The following is a 16,963-nucleotide window of genomic DNA, read 5'->3' as shown; positions in this document are numbered from 1 at the left end:
TATTAATATCCTTGAGTCACACTGCATGTATGTGGTTGGGTGACGGACCCAGATCTACAATCTTCCTATTTCTGAGGTCTGAGTGGGGGAGTAGAATACGGATATATGTCAGTTCAAAACTGATGGGCCCGGGTTGACATCAGCTTTCACTTCCTGATTTTTAAAGAAAATGTACTGCATTTCAAAATAAAATGAGTATTTCTCCATAAGATGAACTTTTCTGATTAATTTTGCTAGAAAGCCCAGAGTTATATGTCACACTCAACTATAGTTTCTTCACCCAGTGCTTTTAATATCAGGACTTTCTATCACTTTGAGGACTCAATGCTTCGTGTTCTATTTTAATGCTGGTGACATCCCATTCTATCATATCTGCTAGGTATTAGTATAATTTGCCACAGATGCAGGTGATGTGTAAGTAAATAACATTTAAACATGCCTTCTGTTTCTCTTTTCCATTCTCAGTGTCCATGCTGAGAGCACACAGCTGGGTGCTCTTCAATATTTTATCACATTTCACAAAGGGAACGTTTTCAGTTCACCCAGTCTCAAATCATGTAGCACGTTATAACCCTCAATTTATAGACTATAGTGTATGGACTACATTTTCATGTTGACTAATTCCCTGTGTTCTATAAATTTTTTTTGATCATGTGCTCTAACTACAAAAAATATTTTGGGTCTTATTCTCAATATATGTAGATTTATTTCTTTCCTTCATTCAGTTAGTATCTACTAAGAAACGTACCATGTTCTGGGCACTGGGGTTAGAGTAGTGAACACTCCCGGCAACAATTCCTGCCCTTAGGGATCTTTGCTCAGGGAGCAGAGACACCCGTGTGCCAGTGTTACATGCGCTCAGAGGCAGGTGGGTGCTCAAGGCTGAATGTAATCCCTTGGCCCCCGAAGAAACTTTTGAATGCTGCTCCCGAGTACATGGGGCAGCGAGGCAGCCCCGTCAGGAAACTAGCTACCTACTGACACTTCAGCGTCTGCTTGGGGGGATGCTTTTACAGTGGGCAAGTTTTACGGGTCCTTTTAAATGTTCATTACAGAAGTGTGCTTGAATCTTGTCTCACTTTTCTCTCTTCTTGGATTCTGGAGGTGCTGTACTCAGTCTTTGCCTCTCACCCACCCATCTCTTTATGACTTGATATTGTTATGGAGAAGTGAGGGCTGGTACATAATGTTGACCCCCAAAATACCCTGCTAGGCTAGGGTGAGAACCAAATGGCCCACCTTTCATTATGAGTGATTTTATTGACAACAGGTGGATAGGAAGGAAATTAAGAGGTCTGAGGAGTAAATGGAAGCATGCCTCTTACTTAGGTGACTGTCTCATTTCCTCTGCAGATTAATTGGCACAGCCACTGTGTCCCTGAAGGACCTGATCGGAGACCAGAGCAGGTCGCTGCCCTACAAGCTGATCTCCCTGCTAAACGAAAGGGGGCAAGACACCGGGGTGAGCATCTTTCCTCTTGTTGAATGGCTTTGAAGTGAGATGGTTAAGCAAAAGTTTATTAAGAAAACAGTGTGAAATTATAACACACACATCTACTGATTTTGAGATAAACTAGCCCACTTGCAAATTATATCGCTTTATCCTATACTCTCAATCACAGAACAAGTAAATTAGATAAGCTTGATTTTCTGTGGGAGAATGCTATAAAGCAAGTGGGGCCCTCTCTTGGTATAGCTCTGGCATGTTCACGTGGGTGTTAACATTTGTGTGGTGAGCATAGCTCTGTGTATCAGACACTCTTTGAAACATTCTATGGAAGGTAATTTATTAATACTTGGAATATCAAGATGTTAGTAGCACAATCTTTATTATTGCATTAGCATCTGTATGTTTCCTAATCACAGCGTCTCTAAATAAGTCCATATTGATATTGTCTGACATGAGACCAGAATTCTCTTCCTCAAGTGACCTTAAAAAAATTGACAAGTATCGCAGCTCTCAGATTTCATATGGTTGCTAATAAGCTTTCACGAAGCTACCATTCTTACGTCATTAACCTCTAACGTCTTCATTTTCCAATCAGTTTTTGCTTGGGAGCCTGGGCAAAGGGAGAAAATTTTATACTAAAGGTGGCCATCCCTGTAGACAAAAATACAGGTTAGGCTTCTCAACATCCATTAGGAATGTCAGCTTTGCTGATCTAGTCTCCAAAACGTCTATGTTTCCTGTGAATCAGCATTCTAACCATAAAACATAAATTCAGAATATCGGCTATCATTTCTTTACCTCAAACCTGACTGAGCGAAATGATACTTGGGAAACATGGTACAAGTCAGTGATTCTTCTAGCTACCTTTTTTATTTTTTTGGCTCAGAAGAAGGTGTATGTAGAACCTGAAATGGCAGAACTGTGATTGAATAGAGTAAGGGAGATCAAAGGCCTCAAGTCCTGCCCTTCTGGTACCTTCTCGGCCCTGTTAGAGGTCCCTGGGACACCGCTGGGAATCCTGAGGTCGCTGGGAAACCACTGATCCAGAGGTTGAGCTCCCTGCATTCAGTCTTCCTGCTGTGGCCTGGGTCTTTAGCATGAGATGCTGCTTCTATGAGTCTTTATTTGCCATGGAACTGTTGTTGGGGGCATCATTTATAATCCTGTTTAGTGTCTCCCAGACCATAGTTCCTAAATTGACCACAGAATGTGCTGGTCAAAGAGGGAATATTCACTGGTGCGCAGACAGATGGAAAAAATAAAGGAGGGAGGGAGAGAGGAAGAGAGAGAGGGAGAGCGAGAACCAGATGTAGCAAAGCAGCAAATGAAAGTATAAGATGCCCTTTTACATTTGAATTTCAGATAAACAATGAATGATTTTTTAGTATAAGCATGTCCTAAATATTTGGTCTGTACTTTAACTGGTAACCTGGGTGTGTGTCATTCTTATTTGCAAAAGAATTTCTTTATTCTGAGGTTTGTACTTCCTCATATTTGCTGTTAAAATTCATTTCTCTGTTTGATAATAGCTGTGGGCATGTGTTCACATCCCTCTGGTGACTCCCCCTAGCAAACTTTTTTGAAATGTTGTAAGTTCATGAAATATAAAAGTACAGGAAACTCTTCCATAAAATAACACCCCATGTGAGAAATTTATCTCAGATTTTAAAAGTAGGAATAACGGTCTCCAGTAAGGAATTAGCATGCTTCTTTCTTTGTGATAATGAAAGTTACATAGCATTTTCAGTTCTCTAATCTCGCCTTGGCTTCTGGCCATCGTAAGGTCACATTTCATGCAAGAGGCAATTATCTTGAACTTCATGATATGCATATTTGTTTCCTCTTTAATCAGACTTGATTCCTTTTTATTGTATTTTGTGAATCACATTGTTATATAATCTTTCATTAGTCATTTGAAGTTCTTTTTAGAGAGAAGTGTGAAACTGAATTTTAGCAATTAAAGAAGTCACTGAGCAAACAAATCAGGTAATCACTTACAAGGAGCCTTTGAGACTAAGATTCTGCGATTGGAGGCCATCTCCAGTCTAGGATGGAGCCTAATTAATTACAGATTCACGCTTGCCTGTCACAGCTTGCTCCCAGTTTATGAGGTTGCCCCTTAGCAATGAGACGCTTGGCAACCTGTCACAGGTAATTCCTTTCCCAGGTTTTCCCACTCCACCTGCACTCACTCGTGGGAAGATGTAAACAATGGAGTGTGTCACCCCTCTCTCTCTCCTCACTTCCCCACCCCCCTGCTCACCTCCTCTAGAACTTCAGCTCCTGCTGAATTGGCTTACTTTGGGTGTATAGCATTCTAACAGCTGGCACTGATTCTGTGTGCAATGCATTGTTTCTGCCCAGGCCACCATTGACTTGGTGATCGGCTATGACCCACCTTCAACTCCACATCCAAATGACGCCAGTGGGACCAGCGTGCCAGGCACGGGAGGTAAGATGGTGCTCCTGAAGGCCCAGCCTACCCAGGGGAATCCACTGAAGACACATGAGGAGTCTCCAAGAGAGCTTTCCCTATCAGCATACTGTCTGTAGCTCCCCGCCCACCTAGACAGGCCCTGTGAGGCATGCGGAGCTGCCCTGAACCTGCACGTTACAACTGTTTGCAAACTGCCCTTCACGGGAGAGCAGAAGGGTAAGACAGCCCCTTACTGACCAGCCGCACAGTCAGCCGATCCAGTACATACAGACTCCTGCAGAAGGTTCCAAGCGAGGCTGTGCTGCGGATTTGCAGCTTCCACACCATACAATGTCCCCTGGTTGTGAGGCTCCAGGTGCTGACTCTACTCTCTTCATGTATCTCTTCACCTCCAACTGTGCAGTCACCAGGCTGTGCTCTTAGCTGCCAGTCTCCTGGTCAGGGCCCGTGTTTTGGAGCCTATTTCTTTCTCTCCCTTGGCCTTGACCTCCTCCCAGCGGCTGCCCCCGCCCCCAGCCCTTTGGTCCTTTAAGCAACTGAAATTTTGTATAACCTACCTTACTCTCCTTGTTGTCTGACATGAGCTGTCAGTCATTTGGAGCCATTAGGTGCTTCTCTGGATGGGACTGGGGCTGGGGCTCGGGGGAGGCCTTTGGGTCGAAGGTGGAAGGAAGTCTACAAGACAATCAGGCTTTTCACACAGCTGAGTTAGACCTCCTCTTAGCGTCTTCCCAGGGTGATGTGATGCTGAAGTGTCTCTGTCACCAAACACCTCCCAGTTTCCTCAGCCTTGGCCTGTGCCCCAAGAAGGAAGGGGCCCCTTGTGCCACACACTCACCTACTGCCTTGAAATTCTTCCTGGGAGGCCACCCTGGTTCTTTTCCTTGCCAGGACTGGCCTCTCAGGTTCTATTTTCTCTTTGTTTCTCTTGGTTCTGAACTCGCCTGAATGGTCTGCTCAGCATCTGCAGCAGCTGTGGCATTCCTGCTCCGATCCTGCCTGACTTCTTGTCTCACCTCAGCCTGACCCCAGCCACTGCCCCGCTCACCCACACCCCACAGGTGGCCCAGGTTTCAGGATTTGACCTATTTATTGACCAAGGAGGTGTGAGTGTCCAGCAGGGTCAACTGGCTCCCTTTTCCTTGGGGACAGGTGGTGCTGTGTAGTCCCAGCACATCAGCAACACGTTTTGCAGTCACTCTGTGCCCAGCTGCACTGTGGGCTGTTGCTGGGTCCTCAGCCACTCTCAGTCCCACAGAGCTCTACAGTGGCTCCCTTTTTCTGCCACAGCAGAGATGACCAATAAAACAGAGGAAACATGCTGGTCTTGACATCCTCAAGAGCTGAACAGAGTCGTTCTACCCATTTCCTTCTCACCTCCTTCACTGACCATTGCATCAGCCTGGGAAGGGCAGTTGGGACTTTCTGGCCCACAAAAGGCAGCCCCAACTGGTGGGGTATCTGGAGTAACCTCTGAATTGGGAGGATCAGGGTACCTTTCCTCACACTGACATTTTCCTCAAGCTGGACCCTGTGTATTAATTTCCTAAGGCGGCTGTGATAAAGTACCACAAACTGGGTGGCTTAAATAATAGAAACTTATTCTCTCACATTTCTGTAGTCTCTGAGTCTGAAATCAAGGTGTCAACAGGGCTGGGTCCTGCTGGAGACTCTGAGAGAGAATCTGCTCCTTGCCTCTCTCTTAGCTTCTGGCGGGTGCTGCCAGTCTGTGGCCATCACTCCAGTCTCTGTCTCTGTCATCACATAGTGTTCTCCTGTGTGGCTCTGTCCTCACATGGTGTGCCCCCCTGTGTGTATGTGTGTGTGTGTGTGAATTTCTCACCTCTTATAAGGACACCAGTCACTGGAATAGGCCCATCCTAATCGAGTACAACCTCATCTTAACTTGATTACATCTACAAAGACCCTATTTCCAAGTCAGGTCACATTTTGAGGTTACAGATGGGCATGACTTTTGGGAGGAACTACTTATCCCAGTATATTGGGAGATAAAAAGCAGTTTCATTATGTGTAGTCCATTTCAAAAACCAAAACAGGCCTTTTTGTGTCATCCTTTCAGCCAGGCCTTTAGAGGATAAATAACACTGTGGTTCATTCAAATGAAAAGAGTAAATTTGTACTTTATAGTAAATTGGTGCTGCACCATTTCTCAGTCTTTATGGGGTAAAGGAAACAGGTGCTGGGTTTCTTAACCCATTGCTAGGTGCTGCAGGGCTGGGGCTGACAAATGCTTCACAGCCCTACCTTCCAGGAACTCTCAGTCCAGGTTTGGATGCAAGACTTTTTTATCCTGAAAGTATATCATTATGGTTAAGACCTAGAGCTTTGGGGTCAGACTGGCCCAGGTTGGATTCTGTGTCTATGGTTAATTAGCCATGTGACCTTGAGTAAGTAAGTCACTTAACCTCTCTGAATCAGCTTTCTTTACTGTAATATGGGGATATAATAGATATAATAGCAGCACTTGCATCATAAAGTCGTTGCAAGAATTAAATGAGGAAATGAATAGAAAGTACTTAGCCCAGTGCCTGGCATACAGTAAGTGCTACCTTAATGAGGGCTATTATTATTATTATTGTTACTATTATTACAAAAACAAGTCCAGGTGGCTTGCAGCCATGAGGCCAGTTGGCTAGCACATTCTATATGGACATTCAAGTTGCTTCCTCTAAAAAGGAGAGCTATTAGAAAAGAATGATCTGGTTTGGCTCAATGTCGTGTTGAGATGACTAAATGCTTTCTTTTAAAAATATTAAAAAAAAAAAGGTTGTGCCTTAATGGACCCAAAAGACTTTGAGTATAACCAATTTATGAAGCTTTGAGGAGTGTAGGGGAGATTCCTGGGATGGATCTGTGGAAGCCCAAGCTCAGAAAACATGCCATTTCCCTGGAGCAAAGCCTGCTTCCTTAGAAATGAGAAAGCACCAACTCCTGAATTTCTAAACCCACTGGGGAGAAAATCCTTGCCATCTAGGCTCCCTTTGCCTGAAGCTCCTCCTCACTCCCTGGATTGTCACCAATGCTCCAACAGTACATGGGGACTGAGAGTCACACATCCTCTCAGGAGGCTGACTCCCAGGAGGCTCTGAGATGGCAGGTGGCCAAGGTCTTCCTCGGTTCTTTAGAATTCCCGATTCTGCAGGATGGAGATAGGAAATGAACTAGAACTTGGGTTTCTTTTGTTTGGATTTCAGACAAAGAATATTATCAAGTGCTGGTTTCCAAATGAGCTGTGTTTGAAGGGCAATTTTATTTTTAAGTGTGAGATGACAAAGTAAAATTTCTTTATTTCAAAAATAAACATGTCCTTTGATCTGGAAGGGCTGTCCTTGTTCTGTAAGATGAATATTCCCTAGGCTGGGTCAAGGGCAGCATTCTGAATATTGGCTTCATAATCCGGCTAAAAGAAACTTTTCTTTGGCCTTAAAAAAAATCTTTCAGTAGCCTTGATTATCTGCATGTTTCAAGTGAAAACACTTTTTTTCTTAATGTGATAATTCAATTAAGTGAATCAAAGATGTCTTTGAGTACTTATTATAACTCCATGCTATGGAACACACACACACACACACACACACACACACACACACACACCACAATTTATAATTTTGGGAGAAGGTAAGATCACAAACTTGAGACAGAGATATAACAGCAAGACAGCCCCGCGTCCTGCTATCGCATGCCTTAATGACATAATGGGACATCTGGCGAAATTTTCTTCCCTCCCCTCCCTTCCACTTCACTCCTTTCTCCTTCCCTTCCTCCCTTCCACTTAAAATTAACAAATAAAAAAACCTTTACCATTCTATATAAAAGTAATGAGTATGCTTCCTCTAATTTATATAGATCTTTTCAAATTTTAAAAAATTTGAGCTTGTCGACCTCTTTTTTTAGTATAAAAGCAATACCTACTTGTAAAAATGTAAATATCACAGAATTATAAGACACAGAAAATTTAAATCACTCCCAGTCCCATTTTTCTCCGATAATGACTGTTCACAACTACCAGTATTGATTACAAAGGTTATCATGCGCACACTGGGTCCTGCAAAGGAGAAGTTAGAAATATTAATGGTAGAACATAGAAGTGAAGGTTTGCAGGAAAATTTGCCCCTACAAGTTGAAGAAACTAACATGACCATAGGTGATAGGACTTGAATGCCTGAGGGGTTCATGTGAGTTTTTTTTGAAGACTTTTTTAGAGAAGTTTTAGGTTTACCACAAAATTTAGAGGAAGGTACAGAGATTTCCCAAATAACCCCGGTCCTCACATATGCATAGGCTCCCCCATTATCAACATCACTCACCAGAATGGTACACATTTATGAAGGTTGAACCTACTTTGTCACATCATAGTCTCCATAGTTCTATGGGTTTGGACAAATATATAATGACATGTATGCATTATTATAATATAATACAGAGTATTTTCAGTGCCCTAAAGATCCTCTGTGCTTTGCACATGCATCTCTCCCCACCCCCAATCTTTGGTAACCACCGATCATTTTATTGTCTCCATAGTCTTTCTTTTTCCAGATTGTCCTAGAGTAGGAATCATGCAGTATATAGCCTTTTAAGACTGGCTTCTTTCACTTAGTAGTACACACTTAAGATTTCTCCATGTCTTTTCATGGGGTGATAGCTTATTTTTAAAGTGCTGAATAATATTCCATTGTTTGGATATACCACAATTTATTTATCCATTCCCCTACTAAAGGGCATCTTGGGTGCTTCCAAATTTGGCAATTATGAATTAGGTTGCTATAAACTTTCATGTGCATTTTTTGTTTTGTTTTGTGGACATGCATTTCTAACTCCTTTGGGTAGATACCAAGGAGTGTGATTGCTGGATTGTATGGTAAGAGTACGTTTAGTTTTGTAAGAAACTTCCAAACCGTCTTCCAAAGTGTCTATACCATTTTATTCCCACCGACAATGAATGAGAGTTCCTATTGCTCCACATCCTTGCCAGCACTTAGTTTTGTCCATGCTCCAGATTGGAGCCATTCAAATAAGAATGTAGTGGTGCCTGATGACAAATGGTGTGGAGCATCTTTTCATATGCTTATTTGCCATCTGTATATATTCTTTGGTGAGGTATCTGTTAAGGTCTTTGGTCCATTTTACTCAGGTTGTTTTCTTATTGTTGAGTTTTAAGAGTTCTTTGTGTATTTTAAATAACAGTCCTTTGCCAGATATGTCTTTTTGAAAATATTTTCTCTCAGTCTGTGTGTGAGTTGTTTTTGAATTCTTTTGACATTGTCTTTTGCAGAGCAGGAATTTTTAGGTGGCTTGACTAAAAGTGTGTGGTGTTAAAGGTACCCTTTTCTTTGATCTACCTCTGAGTCTGTTCCCATGACAGATGGGTGGGCTGATCCGACTACAGGCTTGACCTCCTGAAAACCTGTTACTTTCTCAACTTGTTTCACCAGATGTCAGTTAGCTTGACTGGATCCCACATTCTGGGCTTCGGATTAAACTATTTTTAAAATCTCCCATGTATTTTTAAAGAATCATCTGTTAAAATTGTGCTTTGTCCAATGATAGAAATGCAAAAATTCATGCATAGCCAGACTTGGTGCATCAAATTAACTTCATTCTGCAAACACCAAAGTCACTTTGCTTGAAATTAGATTTGATCCAGTTCAGAAAGCATTTACTGACACCTGTTTGGGGGCATACAGAGGTGAGAAAGGCTTTGTTTCCCACCAAGGAGCTTGCATTTCACGAGAAATAAAAGATATAAATATGAGTAACTATAGGTCAGAGCTGAATATAATAAATTCCTCAAGAGAAGACTAAGTAAATTATTACATGGGAAATAATTTCTTAGAGAATCTACTTTTTTAGCTGTCTCTTTCAACTGTGGGTTCTTAATGCCTAGTGTAGCACTCGGAAAGTCAAAAGCGTTTGATAAATGCCTGGTTGGTTGAGTGAATGCATGAATGAGTGAATGGTAGAAGTGCAATGGATATGGTTTAATTTTTCATTTCAAGAAAGTCATTTTGGGGAACACTAGTGAATAGACAAAAGTGACTGACTTATTCAGAGGTGTAATAAAAGGAAAGCATGTTCCTGAGGGTTGGGAGTGCTAGGCTGGGACAGTTGTCCTTGATGGATGCTCCTGTTCATTTTCTGAACAGAGGCTGACTTGGTCAGAGCTGAACTGGAAAATGATCAGTGTGCTAGAAGATTGTCGCAGGCCCTGATTCCAGAATTGGCCTCTAAATGACTGTGTCTAGCAAACTGACTGTATTAGGCCAGTTTTCCTCCCAGGATATTTAAGAAAAGCAAAGTGATCATAATAGACAAGTGGTTCTTAAATTTTAGACACAGTGAAATCCTCAAGGGAGATTAAATGTGCAGATTTCAGGCACCTATATCTAGAGTAATATAGCTTCTCTGAAGGGACCCACCCGCCCAATCTGTATGGTTAACAGGAACTTCCAGGAGATCCTGATGAAGGTAGATTTTGGAGCTCAGTCTGAAAAGCCCTGGAGTTGTGTTTTACCTGGTTAACATTATTTTGCCCAGACTCAGAGCCCTTTGGTCAATATTTCCTAGACTGGCTTATAGCTTATGTTTGCATTGCTGTTTGGTTAGAGGCTCTTCACAGTAACTTTGTTCTGGTCTATGATTTGGAACCAGTCCAGATTCTTAGGGCACATATAGTGCCGTTTACCCAAGAACTGGGGTGGAGGGTAGTGAATTGTTTATGATTTGTTTTTGTTTTTTTGGTCCCTCCTCAGTCATCCACCATCCACCTGCTTATGGTTGAACACGGACATTTATTTATATACTGTAGCATGTTAGAAACCCAGGAAAGTTATTATTCAACATTCCAGCTAAATTAGCTCTTATCTCCAAAATGTTTTCATACTTAGAAACTCGCTCTTTCCTATTCTGCTTTGTACTCTTTAACTTACACTGATTTTCCCATGACCTTTGCCCCAAGGTAATTAAATTCTGCCTTAACTGGTACCACCACTTATCAAGATCTCATCATGAGAAGCAAAATTAATATCATGGGCAGTGGTTGGCATTCTAGGACTCAAAAAAAATGAGTGAGAAGAGTGTTTGGATAAAGATGCCTGCTGACCAGGGTAGGGTGGGGCTTGGAGGGAGTGTCTATATTCCAGGCCAAGAGGAAGCCAGTGGGGACTGGGCAAGTGTCCCTTTTCCTTAGCCATTCCTAGGAGTTGCCATCCTTGGGAAGTTCTAACAGGACATTCTTGTGGTTAGATGGGGTGATGGAGGTGGGGAAGGAATGGCCTACAGATCTGGTGATAGCTGAGTGACTAATAGTCCACTCTCTCCTGCTTAATAGGAAGAAGAAATGCTAGGTGAGGAGAATGTGGGAGCCTGGAGGAAGGAGAGAGGTTGCTACCCTCTGGGAAAAAGCACTGTTGGGCATGCCAAAGGCAAACTTGACTGTGTCATGAGGCCACTGGGTGGGCAAACAGTAGCCGTACAGGGCAGTGTCATTGCCACAAGTGACTGCACACAGGGGCAGTATGCAGGAACATTGCCATTGAGCTTCTGGAAAGAGGCCTACATACATCTCAGGAATTATGAAGACTTGCTATGAAAGTTGCTGGAGTTGTGATGGGGAGCCGTTCCTAAGTGTTCATTAGAACAGCACTTGTGAGCAAGTATGGGTCACATAGGGGGTTACTGACATTCAGAGAGAAGACAGGTCAGTGTTGGCTGCAGTCAGAAGCACTGCAGAATTTGACTGCATGGCGCGGTAACTGTTGGGGAGGCAGGACGGCATTCATACAAAGGGACTGTGAAGGCCTTGTTGCAGCTGGAGAGGGACAGTGAAGAGCAGAAAAGTGGAGCAGTAACTATAGGGGCACTGTGGGGTCCAGGAAAGTTTTTTTTTAAATTGTGGGCCATATTTCCACATGTTTATATCTTTAAAAAATTCTTTTTAATTGCGGTTTTGTTGGTTTATTAATAATAGGATAGGCATTCTGAGAGGTATGAGGTGATATCTCATTGTAGTGTTAATTTGCATTTCCCCGGTGATTAGTGATGCCGAGCAGCTTTTCATATGTCTATTGGCATCTGTATGTCCTCTTTGGAGAAATGTCTGTTTCGATCCTCTGCCTATTTTTTAATATGTTTGGGGCTTTTTTGGTGCTAAGTTATATGAGTTCTTTATGTATTTTGGATATTAACCCCTTTTGGATATATCACTGGTGAATATCTTCTCCCATTCAGTAGGGTGTCTTTCCATTTTGTTGATGGTTAAGGTTTCCTTCACTGTACAGCATGTTTATATCTTGATGGGAATGCTCCAGTAGAAAGGGGGAACCTAATGAGCAGATACAGAAGCAGAAACTGCATAAGCAAAATCCTTGAGTAGCAAGAGGAGATAGGATCCATGCGTATGTGGAAGGGCTGGCCTCAGCATAGACAGTTCAGGGATTATAGCAGGAGGGAAAGCAGGCAACAGATGCAGGTAGGATGGTAGATTTGGAGTTGGGAGGATGTGGAAATTCTCTTCTGATTGCAGACTTGTGGACTGGAGTAATAGACCAAACTAGAAAGACACCAAAGATATCCTCTGTAGTGGGTTGAATAGTATCTCCCCCCTCCCCGGAACCCTGAAATGTGACCTTATTGGGAAATAAGATCTTTATAGATGTAATTAGTTAAGACGAAGTCATACTGGATTAGGGAGGGCCCTAAATCCAATTACTGGTATCCTTATGAGAATAGGTGAAGACACACGGACACACAGGGGAGAAGGCTGTGTGACAATAGAGACAGAGACTGGAGTGATGCATCCACAACCAAAGGAACTTGAACAATTTCCAGGAGCCAGTAGCTATAAGGAAAGATCTTTCCCTAGAGGCTTCCAGGAGAGCATGGCCCTGCCAACAGCTTGATTTTGGACTTCTAGGACTTGGGACCATTGGAGAATAAATTTATATTGTTTAAGCCACCTAGCATGAGGTACTTTGTTACAACAGCCCTAGGAAGCAAATACAACCAGCCACTTCCTACTCAGTCAGGGGCTCCCGACTTGGTGGCCCTCTGTGCTCATGAGTCATTGTCCGTAGATCCACGTGGCTGTGGTTCAGACTGATGCCTGGGTCTCATTAGCAGGGCTTGCCTGTACGGCTGCCAACGTCTGGATAATGAAACAGCCTGTACAGAAGGGCGCATTGGGCAAAGCCTTAGGGGCCCCCCTCATTCTTTGTGGAACACTTAGGGTAGCACTGTGTACCCTGGGCAGTGTCTTGGCACACAGAGGGGTGATTTCCTGCCCAATATCCTGCTGCTATGGAGAGATGCCGGCGGTCGCCGTGACTTAGGCTGGTTCCTTCTGATTCATCCCTTCGGCCGAAAGTCTGAATAACAGAAGCTGTTTCCAGAGGAAACTGGTTCTTCAGTACCTGCAGTCTGTTTCTGGAGCATCCATCAAGAGTTTAATGAGGGCTTGTTCAGAGTCCATGCCACAAAGGGGTGCTTTACCCCTCCTCCCCCTGCTTGCTGCCCTAAATAACCACCAACCCCAAATGGAACAACCCACAGTGGGGGAGAAATCCCACTTGGGCCCAGGAAGTTAGTCTTAGTTGCTGGAGGAGCTTAAAGAGCGCAAAGCCGTGCATTGCCCAGCCTCGAACAGGTTTGCCAAAGGCAAGCCAGACCCTCTGTGCTTCCCTGAGACTGGTGCCAAGGCTGGGAGGAGTGCCCCCTGGCCTCTGGGTGCTCTTTCCTGAGAACTTGAGAAGGCATGAGCAGGGGTCAGGATGCCCTCGTTTATTACTTATTCCACATTCATCGAGGCCCTGCAGTGTACTAGGATTTGTGTCGAGTGTGGGGTGGGGTGGGGGTGAGGGTGGGGGTGGGAGGTGGGATAGACACAAAGAAGAAAAGCATAAGCCTCCTATGGCAGAGTGGTTGGGAGTGGGTAGGCCTGAGGGTTAACAATAATAGATGCAAGTCTCTGCGGTGAGGACTGGGTGTAACAATGTGTGGAAGGCACATGAAGGGGTGACTCATTCCCTCTGTGAGAGGCGGGAGGGCCTGTCCCAAGACAGTACCTTTCATCTGGAACTTGAGGATGAAATGTTGAGAAGCTGAGGAGCTCGCCTGGTGGAGAATAGGAGGAAGGGCATCTAAGAACCAGGTGCCAAGATGGGCACCAGGAAAGCCCCTTTTGGAGCCTCGTCAGGAATAGGGAAGAAGAGACTGAGGTTATGCAAGGGCAAAGGTAGCTCTTCCTTACCTTTGACTTCTATGGGGTTTCCTGGTCCTGACACAGGTGCTGAGGGACTAGGAAGACAGCATGTCCTTCACCTGCAGCTGATTTCTCAACAAAACTTTAAAAATAAGTAAATATAGGCTTTGCATATAGAGTAAATTTATCTGTACAATACCCTGTGGTAAGTACTGTATTTTCCCTTTTTTTACAAATGAGGAAGCAAACAGAAAGTAGAAAACCTTACTCAGACTCACATGGCTCAAGACTAGGATTTGAACCCAGACAGTGTGACTCCAGAGCCCAAGCTTTAAGAGCCCTGCTATAGGCAAGCTGATTGAACTATTTCATACTATGATGTGAGTGACTGACGAATGACTCCATGTGGAAATTAAATCTCTTACATGACTTTGCATTATAAAGGAGGAACTTTAGAATCCAAAAGTAGGGAGTACGAATGCGAGTATTTTTCTAGTCTCTCCTAAATTATATTGCATAGATTTCTGAGAGTTCTTTTTGTCTATTAAGAAAAGAAAAGCTGAAGTTTGTCAGTGAATTTCAAAGAGTTTGTGAATGAAAGAAAGAAAGAGGAGGTATATTAGGTGGAGTTGATTTTTGTTTTTTTAAGGAGTGAAAGATTTGTGAAGGCCTCCATGGGAGAAGGAGCCACTGGAGGTGAGAGAGAGAGGGAGAGGGAGAGAAAGAGAGATATTTGGGGGGTCCCCAAAGAATGAGAAGGAAGTAGGCTCTCAGGTAGTGAAAGGGGGTTCACTCTACCAAGCAAGAAAAGCTTTTCCCCCCTGAATGTGAAGGGAAACTAGGGGAATACGTGAGGGGACAGATGCATGTGGAAGTGACAAACCAGGACAAAGGGAGAGCAGGATGACTACCTTGGTCTGCTTGACCGGAGGTGAGTTTCTCATCTGCCATGAGGGTGGAGAGGGCATTCGTGCATCAGGAGGCTCAAGAGGAAAGGAGACAGTGCAGGCCTCGTGAGGACACCTTGGGAGAAGAGACCTGAGCGGGAAGGCTGGGGTTGAAGCCTCCCTGGGGCTCCTTTCCCATGGCATGTCCTCACCCCTCCGTCCCGCCGCAGGAAGGCCCCTTAACGGCAGGCTGGGCTCCGAGATCAGAGCTGGGTGATTTCTGGCTGGGCCTGACTGAGCCATCCCACTCCCCACCGTGGTCTCTGGAGGTCTCCCTGTCACTTTGAAGACGGCACACATGAGTGTCCTCATGCACTACGAACACATCTTCCTGCAGAATCTGGATCTGAGTCCAAACAAACCCAAGTCAGTGTCACCAGGAAGCGTCTCCTCCACCTGATGCGTCCGTGTCCAGGAAGCCGGCATGTTCCGACATTCACAGGGTGAGGGCCACCTCTGACTGGATTCCTTTTGGGGGTTTAGGAGAAGAGGAGGAAGATGGAGGCGAGGAAGACGGGTTGGACAGCACGGTCAGGGGCTCCGGGCCCAGGGTGCCAGGTAGGACGGCGTCGGAAGCGCAGCTGGCCCGGAGGATCACGAAAGGGAGGAGCAGCCGGCGGATGCTATCCAACAAGCCACAGGACTTCCAGGTAGGAAGAGCCCGCCCCGTATCCCTGTCCTACACCGTATTGCCCAGCTTCTGGCAACTACAGCGATGCCCTGAGGGGCCTATTCCCATCAGCAGTGGCTCAGCTAGTGAAAAAAGACGTCAGGTCATAAACCCACTAAGAGGAGCTCTCCATCTTCCCTCTGCATGCAGGAGTAGATGTAGTCGAGCTAGATGAGGCTCTTCAGAGAAATGAAACCACCCCCTTCCTTCCCTTGGTGGTAGGAAAGAGTTAATCAGAGTAGAAACACAGATGTGTCTTCAGAGTTCCAGGCACTGCCCCGGGCTTGGAGATGGCTATGGGGTGAGGTAGGACATCCCAGGGCTAGGCTGGGGTCTGAACGGAGGCCTCAGCCCTGCCCACCCTTCCCCGGGCCAGCTCTGGACTATTTCAAGCCCACCGCTGCCCTTGGTTTCTGCAGCCCACCCCGTCCCCACCTAGGGGGTGAGCGCAGGGGCTGCTCCCAGCCCGCTGGCACCGGCCGCTGCAGAGCTGCCCTGCCACGCTGCAGCCAGCTCACAGACGCCCGAGGGCTCTCTCACTCCGCGTGCTGGGAGAGGACGCGTAACAACACCCTGTGCTTGCAGATCCGGGTCCGAGTGATCGAGGGCCGGCAGTTAAGTGGCAACAACATAAAACCTGTGGTCAAAGTCCACGTCTGTGGCCAGACGCATCGAACAAGAATCAGGAAAGGGAACAATCCATTTTTTGATGAGGTATGTGGGCTCCAGAATCTTCTATTTATACGCACCTTCCGGCCTTTCACCCACCTGTCCCCTGCCCCGTCCTGTGAGGGAGGGGAACACATGTACAAACTTGACTGGTAAAGACAATACGAAGTTCCAGTGTGAAATGTGAGAACCCCTGGGTGTGGAAATCGCAGGGCCCGCTTCGTCATTGCCTCTCAGAGCTGCCTGGGTCTCTCCGGGATTTTTGCAACAACCCGACGGAGCCCTCCCTCCTGGATCCTTGTACCCCTATGTGGAGCCCCTGGTGTCACCTACTTCTGCCTTTGGTCTTTCTAATTAGCAGGATGCTCTGAGGGATGACCCTGTGTGACTCAGTAACCTGACTTTTTAACGGTGTCAAAACTTACTTGGCTATAAAAATAACACACGTTAAAGAAAAGCAATTATAAGCAAAAAGGGTTTTTTTCTCTCTCTCTCCCTATACTGAGAATATAACCTGGTTCTGTCCGCCTCTTCTGTAACACTCCTCAAAAATACTGAACACCTGACAGTCCTC

At 44.9% G+C, this 16,963-nt stretch overlaps 1 protein-coding gene across 2 annotated transcripts in view; it reads left to right on the top strand.

The window, feature by feature from the left end:
- Nucleotides 1–16,963, top strand: part of MYOF (myoferlin) — a 127,200-nt gene that overhangs the window by 30,809 nt on the left and 79,428 nt on the right. For both annotated transcript variants that reach the window (XM_081158700.1, XM_081158701.1), the window contains exons 4-7: nt 1,354–1,462; nt 3,815–3,902; nt 15,534–15,700; nt 16,306–16,434. In XM_081158700.1, the coding sequence (XP_081014826.1) occupies nt 1,354–1,462; nt 3,815–3,902; nt 15,534–15,700; nt 16,306–16,434 (493 nt within the window). The remainder of the gene's footprint in view (nt 1–1,353; nt 1,463–3,814; nt 3,903–15,533; nt 15,701–16,305; nt 16,435–16,963) is intronic.

Source organism: Miniopterus schreibersii (genome assembly GCF_964146895.1).
Source record: "Miniopterus schreibersii genome assembly, chromosome: 14".
Lineage (NCBI taxonomy): Eukaryota > Metazoa > Chordata > Mammalia > Chiroptera > Miniopteridae > Miniopterus > Miniopterus schreibersii.
The sequence above is the reverse complement of the archived record's forward strand: the minus strand, read 5'-3'. Positions and strand labels throughout refer to the sequence as shown.